Below are 13286 nucleotides of genomic sequence, written 5' to 3'. Positions count from 1 at the left end.
GGGGACATGAAAGGCTCTCGTTTAAGAACATGCCAAACAACAATAACATAATCAAAAGTAATAATGGGGTTTCCATTACCCATCAAATTCTCATCAAGCGCCGCACACTTGGGTCCTTTTGTGTAGGTTTATCCTCATATTCTCCTTTAACGTCAGCTGTCAAAATAGAAGAATATCTTTTTTTTTTTTTTTTTTTTTTCTTATTTTCAAAGTCGAAACCCAAAAATAATGTCAGGGTGCAGATGTTTCCTTCATTAAGTTGGGATTTTTTTTTATTTTCACTCCATTGCATTGCAGGTGATACCACTTATTTGGATATTTTCCGTGAATTCTCTCACATGGCATCCAACAACCCGGAAAAGCTGAGCCGTCGAAGTGTTTACTTCAGTCAGTCCTGCCGATAATGGATTCCATCGAGACCCATTAGAAGAAACAATTTTCTTTGGATATTCATAGGAATTTTACAAATACAAAAATGCTGAGGGCATATGACAAGCAAAATTTGTGGAGGATGAACCTACAAACCACTCAAGTCCTCAGCCCAGTATTGGTCCTTGATGACTATCATGACCATCTACTATTCCTTTTGCTATTCTCTGGTAAACTGTGGTTTTCACCATGAGGATGACTTTCTGCTATGTTATGGTGGTACTTTGGTGAAATATAGTCCAAAATGTTCACCTAATAATAAAAAAAACAAACATATGGAGATATGGATGAATTCACGACCATCTAGCTATGAGAATACCCCTGCAGAATTATACATTCAGATCTCTTCTTGCATTTTCTTTCAAATTGAAGCTGTAAAAGGGATTTGGGGAATTTGCTTCTGGATCACAGCACTGTCATCACTCTTTTGGACTACACACAACCTGCTGTACTGTAAGCCATCAGTAGGATATTTCAGAAAACTGTCCAGGACCCAGGAGGCTACCACTTTAGACCAGACATTCTCAAATGTATGATGTCTTGGAAGATGCTTGTATATATATCCCAGATTGAAGGCACTTAGAAAAATGTTATGTAATTTTATAAAATGCTACGACGCTATTGATTGTCTGGCTGGTCCAGAGAAGGAAATAAAATAAGAAGCTTACTGCAGACACAGGAGGTTTAATGTAGACTTTGGTTTACTGGATATGAAGTGAAATGGTTATTTTGTGGTATATGAAGTACATCCCTCCATCTCCCATTATTACGGTAGTTGGCAATCAATTATACTTAGGGCACATTCAGATTTCCATGCAAATTGGTCCGAGATCGGACCCCAATGCAAGGGCTGGCCAGCAGGGCCTCTTGACCCAAGCGTGATACCTTCATATATTTCTATGAAGCTGTCATACTCAAATCTGGAGACCTGCGGGCAGTCCATGGATTGCGGTCAAATTTACAAAGACATCTGAATGCGCCACTACAGGGGTTGTCCACCTTGTGTGTGTTGTTTTTTTGTTTTTTTTTTACTTTATATACATGTATTTGGGTCTAAAAAATATTTTCTGCAATTGGGTTCCATAAAAATGATTCTATGGGCCCACGTCACACATAGCGACTCACCAGCGATCCCGACAACGATATGACCTTGTCAGGATCGCTGGTGAGCTGCCAAACAGGCAGCTTCACCAGCGATCAGGACAGCGACACGTGGGTGACAAGCGACGCACGTCGCTTAGTTACCCACAGTGTACATTAGATACCAGCACGCTGGTGCAGGGAACTGATAACCAAGGTACACATCGGGTTTCTAAGTGCCGCGCGGTGCTTAGAAACCCGATGTGTACCTTGGTTACGATCAGCGATACCCGGCAGGGGGGCCGGTCGCTGATAAGTGTCACACACAGCGATCTCGCTGTGAGATTGCTGTTGCGTCACAAAACTTGTGACTCAGCAGCGATCTAGCTAGCGAGATCGCTGTGTGTGACGGGGGCTTATAGCTTCTGAGCTGCACTGTCTAATGCTGGCTGGAGAGTGAGTAATTTGAGAATCCGTTAGGGTATGTTCCAATGGTTCGTAAATGCTGAAGGTTGGACGCTGCATACATGCGCAGCATTCCACCCGCAGCGGCCAGATATTGCGGCATAGTGAATGGGATTTCATGAAATCTCATCTCCACTATGTGTGCATGGACACCTCCGGCTTCCCTGGGTAGACACACATGCGGCGCGTCTTTACCAAACACAGTATGTCTATTTATCTTGCAAAGACACGAGTCTCCGCAAGATAAATATCCAGTGTTTTGGATGCGGTGATTCCGCACGGTTCAATGAACACATGCGGAATCACCTGCGTTCAAAAGCCGGCAGTGGGTATGTTGCCGGTTACTGGCCGTGGGAACATATCCTTAGTGAGTTTGTCCTGGCAGTGTTCTGAACTTTTATCTCTTTTTTTTGTTGTTTTTGAGCCTTTTTCAGCTACCGTATTTCACGGGCGCAGACTGCAGCAAAGTTGAATGTGCAATGAAACAAAAAACTTGTAAAAGCCTAAAAGTAAACATTTTTACAGAAACCTAATTGTAAAAATTATATGTAGCCCCAAATGCATTCATTTAAGTATAAAAAAAAAAAAAGTCCCTAAAAGTGGAAACCCCAAAATCTCCTATTACATGAGCGGCTGTTGCTTTCTCTCTTTCCCTTGATTTACACTGCACCTATTTTGTTTAGATTGTCATATACTGGCGGTGAGCGACTCGAATTGCGCGACCCTAGTCCAGTGGTCACGTCTATCCCAAAGCTCTATGAACCTCCTCCTACTTGCCAGCATCCCCAGCGTATATTTGATGCCGGGGATGTTTCGCTTGATCGACAGGTCAGAAAATACACTGGTGAGGAGTCTTGCAAGGCAACAAACTGGTAGCCACAAACTTCCAATGTGGCCAAGGGATCAAGGTCTTGCAAATTGATTTGCTCATCTCTTTTCATGGAAGCAAAGACAGAATAATTATACACTACATTAACTATTGATACTAGTTATAAATTATTGAGATGTCTCCCCATTGTGGTCTAAGATGCCAAAACAGGGGAGACCATTTTGCCTGTGATATTGTACCCCTTCTAATGCTGTCATCAAGTGTCTAGGACATGGGGACGCAGATAAAAATGGTAAAACATTTTAATGGCTGCTTTTTAGTGATGAGCAAACGTGCTGGGATAAGGTGTTAGGCTACTTTCACACTAGCATCGTGCAACGCACGTCGCCCTGCGTTGGGGTGACGTAGCGTCGCACGTTGTGAAAGTTTAGCACAACGGGGGCAGCGGATGCAGTTTTTCAACGCATCCGCTGCCCCATTGTAATGTCCAGGGAGAAGGGGGTGGAGTTTCGGCCGCGCATGCTCGGTCGAAAATGGTGGACACGACGCACAAAAAAACGTTACATGTAACGTTTTTCTGTGCGTCGCGGCCGCCAAAACACGACGCATCCGTCGCAAGACGGATGCGACGTGTGCCCATACGTCGCAATGCGTCGCTAACACAAGTCTGGAAAAAAAACGCATCCTGCGGGCAACTTTGCAGGATGCGGTTTTTTCTCCAAAACGACGCATTGCGACGTGCGTCGCACGACACTAGTGTGAAAGTAGCCTTATATGAACATGCTCGGAGGCTAATAGAGTGACCGGCGTGCTCGAAAAATATGTTTCAGTCCCTGCGGCTGCATGTTTCCTGGCTGTTTGACAGCTGCAACACATGCAGGGATTACCTAACGAAAAGGTAATCCCTTCATGCATTCCAGCTGTCGAACTGCGAGAGACATGCAGCCACGGGGACAAAAAGAAATTTTTCGAGCACGCCGAAGTCACTCTATTAGCACCCTAGCACATTCAGAAAACACCTTATCCCAGCACGTTCGCTCATCACTACTGCGTTTGCATATAGGTGACATTCACTTTATAGAAGCTCTACCTCCTTCCTAAATCCCTCCATTATATGCATTCTATGTACCGCATGGCTTGCCTTGTATAATACACGTTTTATATTATGTTTAGCCTTTAAGCAATGCATTACAAGGGTATACTGGTATATTCCTTGAGATTTACTTTTACACACTTTTGTTACTATTGAAGGATATCATGTACAGAAACAGTTTAAATGCTAAGTAATATATCTTATAGCAAAATATGTATTATTTAATAAAGCTGCAGTCAAGTGACATAAAAATTGAAACCTTGTATTCATTTTTCATTTACTTTATTTTATCATATCAACATATCCATACATGAATGTAATCTGTATCTATGTATTCTAGGTTATTTCAGGAGCAGCATCTCTCTTGTCCAGAGTTTGTGCCTGGTATTGCATTAGATTAGTTAGACTCACCAAAGAGACTGACATATTTCTGTTTTCACAGTTTGCTGCTTCACTGTTTTATAGTGGCAATTTGCAAGTTTTTGAAGAGTGATCAGATCAATTGCAAAATAAATTGCTGTCATTCATTGCCCAGAAAATTAAATTGATCCCCCAAAAATTCCACTGACTTTCAGCCCTACCACAAAATATCCTACGTACAGCATTTTATTGAAACTTTTTGTTGCCTTAGGAGAAATTGTTAATGAGGACAAGGCAGCTGATATGACTCTGTCATTATGATTGAATTATAAGTGGCTTTAAAAGGGGGCTGATGCTTAAAATCAATGTCTTCTGTGAGCTGGGGTTACTTTCAAGTCATCATTGATTTGCATGAAAAGGGCTTTCAGGCAAGGATTTTTCTGCTTGTGAGATTGCGCCTAAGTCAACCATTTATGTGATCATCAAGATTTTAATAAGAGAAGTTAAATTGCTGTGAAGGTGCCCAAAAAAATCCAGCAAGTGCCAGGACAGTCTACAAAAGAGGGTTAAGATATCAGTGCCGAGCTTGCTCAGGAATGGTAGCAGGCAGGTGTCAATGTGTCTACAATCAACTGGAGGCAAAGGCATTTGGAGACTGACCTGGTGTTAAGAAGGGCAACAAAGAAGCCACTTGAGGAAAAAAAAATCAAAAGACAAACTGAAATTCTGCAGGAAGTACAAGTACAGGGAATGAACTGCGTTAACGTTTTTTTTTTCCTCTGATGAAGTCCTTCTCACACTATTTGGTACATCTGGAAGAATAATTGTCCAGAAAGTAAAGCGTTGAAAAATCTTTGGTCCATGGCCAGGAAACTCTCCAGATCTCCAGTCCACTGACAACCTGTGTTCAATTCTCAAAAAGCCGGAGAACAAGCAATAACATAAAAACTGAGATAAATGCCAAGCACCGTTTAGGCAATAATGGGAGGTCATCAGTCAGGATTTCGCCCAGAAGCTGATATCCAGCTGCCAGGGAGAAGGGTAGAAGTATTAATAAAAAGTAAGGGACAACGCTGTAAATATTGAGTTATTACATAAATTTGATGTATTTGTCAATTAACATTTAAAAACTTAAATGATAGTTGTACAGTAACCATAGAAACATCCGACTAAAAGATCTTAAAACACTGAGGCTGTGTGCCCACGATGCGATTTTTAAGCGTTTTTGCAGCGATTTTCAGCGCGAAAACATTTAAAAATCGTGTACAGAATGCCCCCCCATGCATTCCTATGGCATTCCGCACATGCTGCGCTTTTTTCCGCGGCGGAAGCGCATCACGGAAAAAATCGCAGCATGGTCATTCTTTTGTGCGGAATCGCAAAGAATTGCCGCGATTCCGCACCCATAGGAATGCATGAGAATCGCTTACTTCCCGCATGTGGCTATGCCCACCATGCGGGAAGTTAAGCGTCTCATGTGCGGTTGGTACCCACGGTGTGGAGGAGAGGAGACTGTCCTCCAGGCCCTGGGTACCATACCCCTGTAAAAAAAAAAAGAATAAAAAATCGGGGTATATTTACCTTCCGACATCCCGCGCTGCCATCCCGGGCCTCAGCGTTCCCAGTAATGCCTTGCGGCAAGGTCCTGTGATGACGTAGTCTCGCGTGACTCTAGCGGTCTTGCGAGATCGCTATAGTAACGCGAGACCAACGTCATCACAGGTCTCGCAAGGCATTACTGGGAACGCTGAGGCCCGGGATGGCAGCGCGGGATGTCGGAAGGTAAATATACCCCGATTTTTTTTTTTTTAATCATTTTTAACATTTTATCTTTTACTATTGATGCCGCATATGCAGCCTCAATAGTAAAAAGCTGCTCACACTTGTCAAACACTATCTTTGACGAGTGTGGCCAACCTGTCAATCACTTTCCAAGCGATGCTTCAAATCGCTTGGAAAGTGCTTGAGAAAATCGCGGCAAAATCGCGAACAGAATCGCGCGGAAAAACCGCGCGATTTCTAGGAAGGAGTCCGGTTTTTAGTGTGCGTTTTAACATGCAATGTGGGCACATAGCCTGAAGCAGGAAATTGTGTTGGAAAGAAAATTTGCACCAGTCTGAAATTTTTTTGGCCATGACTGTTCAGAAGGATTTGGAAAAGCTGGAGACTTATTCAGAGACATGGCAATTGAGATGGCAAGATAAATGTAAAATTATACACTTTGGGTAGAAAAAAATCTACATTTACAGTGGGTATGGAAAGTATTCAGACCGCTTTAAATTTTTCACTCTTTGATTCATTGCAGCCATTTGGTAAATTAAAAAAAAGTTCATTTTTTTTCTCATTAATGTACACTCTGCACCCCATCTGGACTGAAAAAAAAACAGAAATGTAGACATTTTTGCAAATTTATTAAAAAAGGAAAACTGAAATCTCACATGTCATAAGTATTCAGACCCTTTGCTCATATTTAAGTCACATGCTGTCCATTTCCTTGTGATCCTCCTTGAGATGGTTCTACTCCTTCATTGGAGTCCAGCTGTGTTTAATTAAACTGATAGGACTTGATTTGTAAAGGCACACACCTGTCTATATAAGACCTCACAGTACATGTCAGACCAAATGAAAATCATGAAGTCAAATGAACTGGCCAAGGAGCTCAGTGACAAAATTATGGCAAGGCACAGATCTGGCCAAGGTCACAGAAGAATTTCTGCTGTACTCAAGGTTCCTAAGAGCACAGTGGCCTCCATAATCAATAAATGGAAGAAGTTTGGGACCACCAGAAGTCTTCCTAGACCTGACCGTCCAGCCAAACTGAGCAATCGTGAGAGTAGAGCCTTGGTGAGAGAGGTAAAGAAGAACCCCAAGATCACTGTGGCTGAGCTCCACAGATGCTGTAAAGTCAACTATCACTGCAGCCCTCCACCAGTCAGGCCTTTATGGCAGAGTGGCTCGACCGAAGCCTCATCTCAGTATCAGACATATGAAAGCCCGCCTAGAGTTTGCTAAAAAAAAAAAACATGATGGACTCCCAGTCTATGAGAAATAAGATTCTCTGGTCTGATGAGATAGAACTTTTTGTTGATAATTCTAAGCGGTTATGTGTGGAGAAAAGCAGACACTGCTCATCACCTGCCCAATACAATCCCAACAGTGAAACATGGTGGTGGCAACATCATGCTATGGGGGGGGTGATTTTCAGCTGCAGGAACAGAATGACTGTATTTGGCCGCATTCATGTTTCCTTCAATTGCAACCAGAGATATCGTGGATGAAAACCTCTTCCAGAGTACTCTGAACCTCAGAATTGGACGAAGGTTCACCTTCCAACAAGATAATGACACTAAGTACACAGCTAAAATAACAAAGGAGTGGCTTCAGAACAACACTGTGACCATTCTTGACTGGCCCAGCCAAAGCCCTGACCTAAACCCAATTGAGCATCTATGGAGAGACCTGAAAAGGGTTGTCCACCAACGTTCTCCATCCAACCTGATGGAACTGGAGAGGATCTGCAAGGAAGAATGGCAGAGGATCCCCAAATCCAGGTGTGAAAAAATTGTTGCATCATTCCCAAGAAGACTCATGGCTGTACGAGCTCAAAGGGTGCTTCTACTCAATATTGAGCAAAGGGTCTGAATACTTTTGTCCATGTGATATTTTTCTTTTTTAATAAATTTGCAAAAATTTCTACATTTGTATTTTTCAGTCAAAATAGGGTGCAGAGTGTACATTAATGAGAAAAAAATGAACCTTTTTGAATTTACCAAGTGGCTGCAATGAAACAAAGAATGAAAAATTTAAAGGGGTCTGAATACTTTCCGTACCCACTGTCAGGGAACAAAACTTGGATGTATAGATGGACAGAAAACTCAACTTTAGTGACTTGTGTCAGGTAGCAGCTCCCAAGACAGATATAGCTAAACTAGAGTGGGTGCAGAGAAGAGCATCTAAGGTTTTTAAGAGAATTGGTAAATTGCAGTATTAAGACAACTTATCAAATTTGGTGTTTTTCTGTTTGTAATAAGATCACCTCTAAGCCTTCTTTTTTTTTAATGTACAAGTATATGAAGGGACAAAACCAAGATCTTATTCTAATGATCTTTTTACACATTGGCGGCAACAATCAGAAGTGTGCATCCTCCACGTCTAGCGGAAAGAAGGTTTATTCATCATCACAAACGGTGACTACTGTAAGAGCCATGAGACTATGGATTCTTTACTGTAAGAGCAGTGAGACTATGGATTCTTTACTGTAAGAGCAGTGAGACTATGGATTCTTTACTGTAAGAGCAGTGAGACTATGGATTCTTTACTGTAAGAGCAGTGAGACTATGGATTCTTTACTGTAAGACCGTGAGACTATGTATTTAATGTAAGAGCAGTGAGACTAAGGATTCTTTACTGTAAGAGCAGTGAAACTATGGATTCTTTACTAGAAGAGTGGGACTATGGAACTGCCTACCACTCAAGTTTGTAATGGCTGATTCACAAGACACGTTCAAGGAGGGCCTGGATGCCTTTTTGATAAATATATTACAGGCTATGGACACTAGATTCTGTGATGGGATGTTTATCCAAGGAACTAGTCTAATTGCTGTATGTGGAGTCAGGAAGAATTTTTTTCCCTAATATGGTGCAATCAGTATCTGCCTTATTGGGTTATTGCCTTCCTTAGGATTAACATGTTAATTTATAGGTTGAACTCTACGGACTTGCAACTTATTTAAACCTTAAAGAAGGATGTCCTGCCGTAGGGTACAAGTCTGCAGTCACTCTACGTATGTGACCGCAGACTCGTGAATCCTCACATTGTGCGAACTGTGCGCTGTGAAGGTTCTCCGGGACTAGGAACGTGGGGGGGGGAGGTGCATGTGTCTGCAAATATGAGATTTACATACATGTGGCTGCGTGCTGAATAGACATGCACGGCCTCATTCAATGCGGATTGTGGTCAGAAGTATGCAAATCACGTACTCCCGATTCCGAGTGCTGACCCCCGGAGAATACTCACAGCAAGCGATGTGAGGATTCACAAGTCTGCAGTCACCTAACGTGACTGCAGACTTGTTCCCTAAGGCCTGACACTATAAATTACCTGTATGGTGGAGCTCTTACTTGAAACTCCCTTTCGAACCCCAGTAATCTATCTCTTATTGCATAGGACAATGTATATAGACACCAAGAGATTGGAGGGTGAAATTCACAAAATTTTTACTCAACCTCAGCAAGTTTCAAGAAGCTGATACATTCTAGGTAGACATACAATCGAGTTTATTTCATCATCCAAAAATACAAAAATATGCATTGTTTCCCAATACCATCACATATTTCAAGACCCCTGCCACATCAGCCCTATTATAGAATTTGATATAAAATTAAATATGAACGTGGGAACTACAGTAACTGAATATTTGTAGTTTTAGGTTGTATTCACTTTGTAGAATTTATATTAATTTCTTTACCTATAGCCTTCCTTCTATGCATTTTGCAGGCTATGGTTACCTAACAACCACATTGGCAGGGTGACCACCATTTCATTACATCTAGGGATGTGCTACAAGTAGTCACAGGAAGTTTTTTCTACTGCATAATAATCCATGGGACAAGAACTAAAGGGGAGGACATGTGAGAAATTAGGCCTCATTTATCAAAACTAGGCCTGGAGGAAAACTGGGCCTGTTGTCCATAGCAACCAATCACAGTGCAGCTTTAATTTTTACAGCGCAGTTTACGAAATATAAACTGAGCTGTGATTGGTTACTTTGGGAATCAAAGCCATTTTCATTCTCTTAGGCAGTTTTGAGAAATGTGACCTTGGTTATAATTTGTCTCCGCAGACTATGGCTCCATTAGTTAACATATTAACTGTGCAATAATTATGGCTGTCTCTTGAGCCATAAGTCAAAGAAATTAACTTTGTGTAATGTTGGCAAAGGGGCATAGTTTTGGCAAATCCTGATCAAAATATTCTGTCCTATATGTTTCCTCTACACACTGTATATTACTACTATCTCTAACTCTACTAAGAAATAATGTAGCTTTCATACATGATTGTTCTGTTAACAGAAAGGCCGAGGGCCCCTGCAGGCCCCAAATGAGGAGAAATTGCGGAAATACACGTTGTAACTTTCCAGTTCCTTCCGGAAACAGTTTGCAGCCTTTTCATCGCACTCGCAGATCATCTTCTCACAGCGATCACGAGCTTTCACTGGGGATACAAATATTTTTGTGTCATTTTACTAAATTAGTAAGGGTCACATGATGCGTTATTACCAATTGTGCAGGGAAAACTGATTAACATACATCATACACATATTCTGGTGTGACTGCTAATAACGTATTCAGAGAGCACATGCATGCCTGGCCAAGATGACCACTCTTTATGAGGGACTCGATTGACCTTTAGATATGCAATTTGCATACTGATCCAACTTTCAGATTTTTTTTCTATTGCAGGAGTGTCCCTTCCAGTAATATAGGCTGGATGTGAGCTTGGCAAGGAGGCTGTTCCAAGCATCTTGGAGAACTAATCACAGATCCCAATGCTGAAAAATCTAGACAGAAAATTATCATGTGCTACCATAAGTGATGGGCGAGCATGCTCGACACTGCTTGATAATCAAGCATCTGAGTGCTCAATCGACTATCGAGCAGGGCCGAGTCCCAATAAGAAGCTCATTTGAATCATCTGAGCCGTGCGCTGCACTTAAGCAGGGTATTCCCCTGCTGGGAGTGAATGGAAGACTGTCAGCCAGACTCTTTGTGAGCTGTCGAGACAGAGCAACCATCCTCCGGAAAAATGCTCGACTCTCACATTCACCTCAAGCCCGCTTCTCAAGTCCAAGCATCTGACGTGCTCAATCCGAGTACCGAGCACTCAAGTATATCAGTACTCGATCATCATATAGAGGTATCTGACTGGTTCCAAATGTATTCTGCAGCAGGACATGGATCACAATCATACAGCTAAAATCATTAAGTAATATCTTCAACGTAAAGAAGAATAAGGAGTCTTGGAAATTGATTATATGGTCTCCACAGAAGCCTTATCTCCGCATTATCCAGCCTGACTGGGATTAGATGAAGAGACAGAAGGAGTTGCACAAATGAAAGCCACAGAATATCAGTGGTTACTTCTCCAAGATGTTTGGAACAACCTGTCTGCCAAGTTCCTTCATAAACTGTGCAATTGCACCTAGAAGAATTGATAATTTGATGCTGTTTTGAAGTCAAATGGAGCTCACAGCATTTGATTTGTTTTAGAGTTCTCTTTTGTTCATTTTACTTAGTTTCTTTTTTATCAATTAATAAAATAATATTAGCCCTCCTATTCCAAAAACCATTCTTACTTTTGGAGCAATTTTCCATACCTTTTAAAAAAAAAAATTGCACTGTCCTATACAAGATGTATTTCAATCCTAAGCAGCACCAACATCATTTTTATATGAAGGGATTGAAAAAAGCAGTTTTGAGACATCTGTCATGCTGCTTATCACATTTAACCTAAAATGGGGTCAGGTTCAATCCATATTTCTCCCATTCAATGACAACTGGGAGACGTTCCCTCATAGTAATGAGGTCAAATATTATATATCTATCACAATAGAATTATCTATAGTTTGACTTCTAAGTGTTTGTTTTTTTTAATGCAAGGACACTTACTACATTTCACTTTCTGCTCCTCTTCTACGTAGAATCGATAGTTTTGAGTCAATGGATTACAGCCACTAAGTTCAGCCTCGTTGTAACAACAAGCTTTTTCATGGCAGCACCTGAAATAGCAAAAAGTCAAGACATCAAGACGGACCTACAGTATAATAAAAAAAAATCCCAGTTTTCAATTACATAAAGCCATGCTGTCCTTCTGTTATTCATCCTGGAATTGTATAAATACACTGGCTACTCTGTTGCCATTCTCCTTGTCAGTGGGGTAACCCTAATAAATTACTGCTTACACCGTATTGACAAGGGAAATCGAAGTGTAGACAACGTACTCATACATTTTCAGGAGGAATGCCAGAGTATTGCTGAGTATATGATATACATCTGTCAGTACAGTATTATTCTACTTAAAATACAGTGTTATATTACCAGTCAATAGCATCCACAGGCCTTCCTAGTATGTTGTCACCACAATGGCAGCCATAGTCCGAGAAGTTGGCCAGACCATAAATGATGGTAGTCACTTTAATCATTTCATCAAACTGTGCTGGGGTGCTGGTGACCAGAGCAATGACTGAAATAACAAAAGAGGTGTCAAGATTTTCTTGTGTGACCAATATTTAGTGAAATTTGTCTTGTCAAGAAGGCAAATTATTTCCATATTTATTAATAATACATTTAAAAGATAAGATGCCAGTGCTTTTGCATGAAAACTAAATGCTTACTGTCTGATCATTTAGTTCAATGTATAATCTGTATTCAGCAAGCTCCTAAGCTCCCTCTAGTGGTGGCAGCAGACATCCAGTAAGTTATGTTTTATACAACATTTGCAGAGGATTTTGAGCACTATATCAGATCAGATCATGTTTAATAAGACCTTTTAGCCCAGAATCTTGAGATTTTAGTTTAAAATCAAGAACAAGATACCTTCTTGTTTCCATAAATCCCAATACAACACCACATATGATGAGATCTAATATAAAATAAGTCCTGTAAATAAAATGGTTATTAGGAATACTCACTGCTTATCACTGCGAGTCCTATTGCAAGACACTTGGCCATGATGTCTTCTCAGTGTCAGGAGCCGTAAGTGTACAAGTCCAGTGTCTCCAGCCTTTATATATAGTCACTCAGTGGGCACCATTTTTCAATCATTATAATTACGCCCTGTGACTATGATGAAAATTAGGGGGTGAAGAGACCATATAAGTACTGTATTTACCAGTATTGTACTGGATGCATCATAGAGATTATCGGTGAACCTGCGTAGTGGCCCTGTAATAACAAGGCTTCATCCAAGGAAATGTAACCTCTTATTTTGCAGTTTATTAGATTCTGTCTCCTCACAGTAAGAAATTAGGA

At 41.1% G+C, this 13286-nt stretch overlaps 2 protein-coding genes across 2 annotated transcripts in view; one reads left to right on the top strand and one right to left on the bottom strand.

Annotated features, from left to right (window-relative positions):
- Positions 1-4154, top strand: part of ACAP3 (ArfGAP with coiled-coil, ankyrin repeat and PH domains 3) — a 180630-nt gene extending 176476 nt beyond the window's left edge. Inside the window, exon 26 of the mRNA XM_073585429.1 lies at positions 298-4154. Within this exon, the coding sequence (XP_073441530.1) occupies positions 298-404 (107 nt within the window). The 3' untranslated portion in view covers positions 405-4154. The remainder of the gene's footprint in view (positions 1-297) is intronic.
- A 5355-nt stretch (positions 4155-9509) lies between these two features.
- On the bottom strand, positions 9510-13011 carry LOC141098069 (phospholipase A2 homolog otoconin-22). Its single transcript, XM_073585648.1, has 4 exons — positions 12947-13011; positions 12354-12498; positions 11925-12034; positions 9510-10470 (listed from the first exon to the last, which is right to left on the bottom strand). The coding sequence occupies exons 1-4, from the start codon at positions 12984-12986 to the stop codon at positions 10322-10324; spliced, it is 444 nt and encodes a 147-aa protein (XP_073441749.1). The 5' UTR covers positions 12987-13011; the 3' UTR covers positions 9510-10321.
- Positions 13012-13286: the final 275 nt, after the last annotated feature.

Source organism: Dendrobates tinctorius, unplaced genomic scaffold (genome assembly GCF_039654945.1).
Source record: "Dendrobates tinctorius isolate UK_male_01 unplaced genomic scaffold, ASM3965494v1 ptg000086l, whole genome shotgun sequence".
In the NCBI taxonomy this organism is placed as follows: Eukaryota; Metazoa; Chordata; class Amphibia; order Anura; family Dendrobatidae; genus Dendrobates; species Dendrobates tinctorius.
The sequence above is the reverse complement of the archived record's forward strand: the minus strand, read 5'-3'. Positions and strand labels throughout refer to the sequence as shown.

What these genes read in the sequence shown, in the direction of transcription:
- LOC141098069 (XM_073585648.1), bottom strand. Translation starts at nt 12,986, where the DNA reads ATGGCCAAGTGTCTTGCAATAGGACTCGCAGTGATAAGCA. An exon ending in AGGACTCGCAGTGATAAGCA is followed by an intron (nt 12,499 to 12,946) that starts GTGAGTATTCCT and finishes TTGTTATTTCAG; the next exon opens with TCATTGCTCTGGTCACCAGC. An exon ending in GGAGCAGAAAGTGAAATGTA is followed by an intron (nt 10,471 to 11,924) that starts GTAAGTGTCCTT and finishes TTGTATCCCCAG; the next exon opens with TGAAAGCTCGTGATCGCTGT.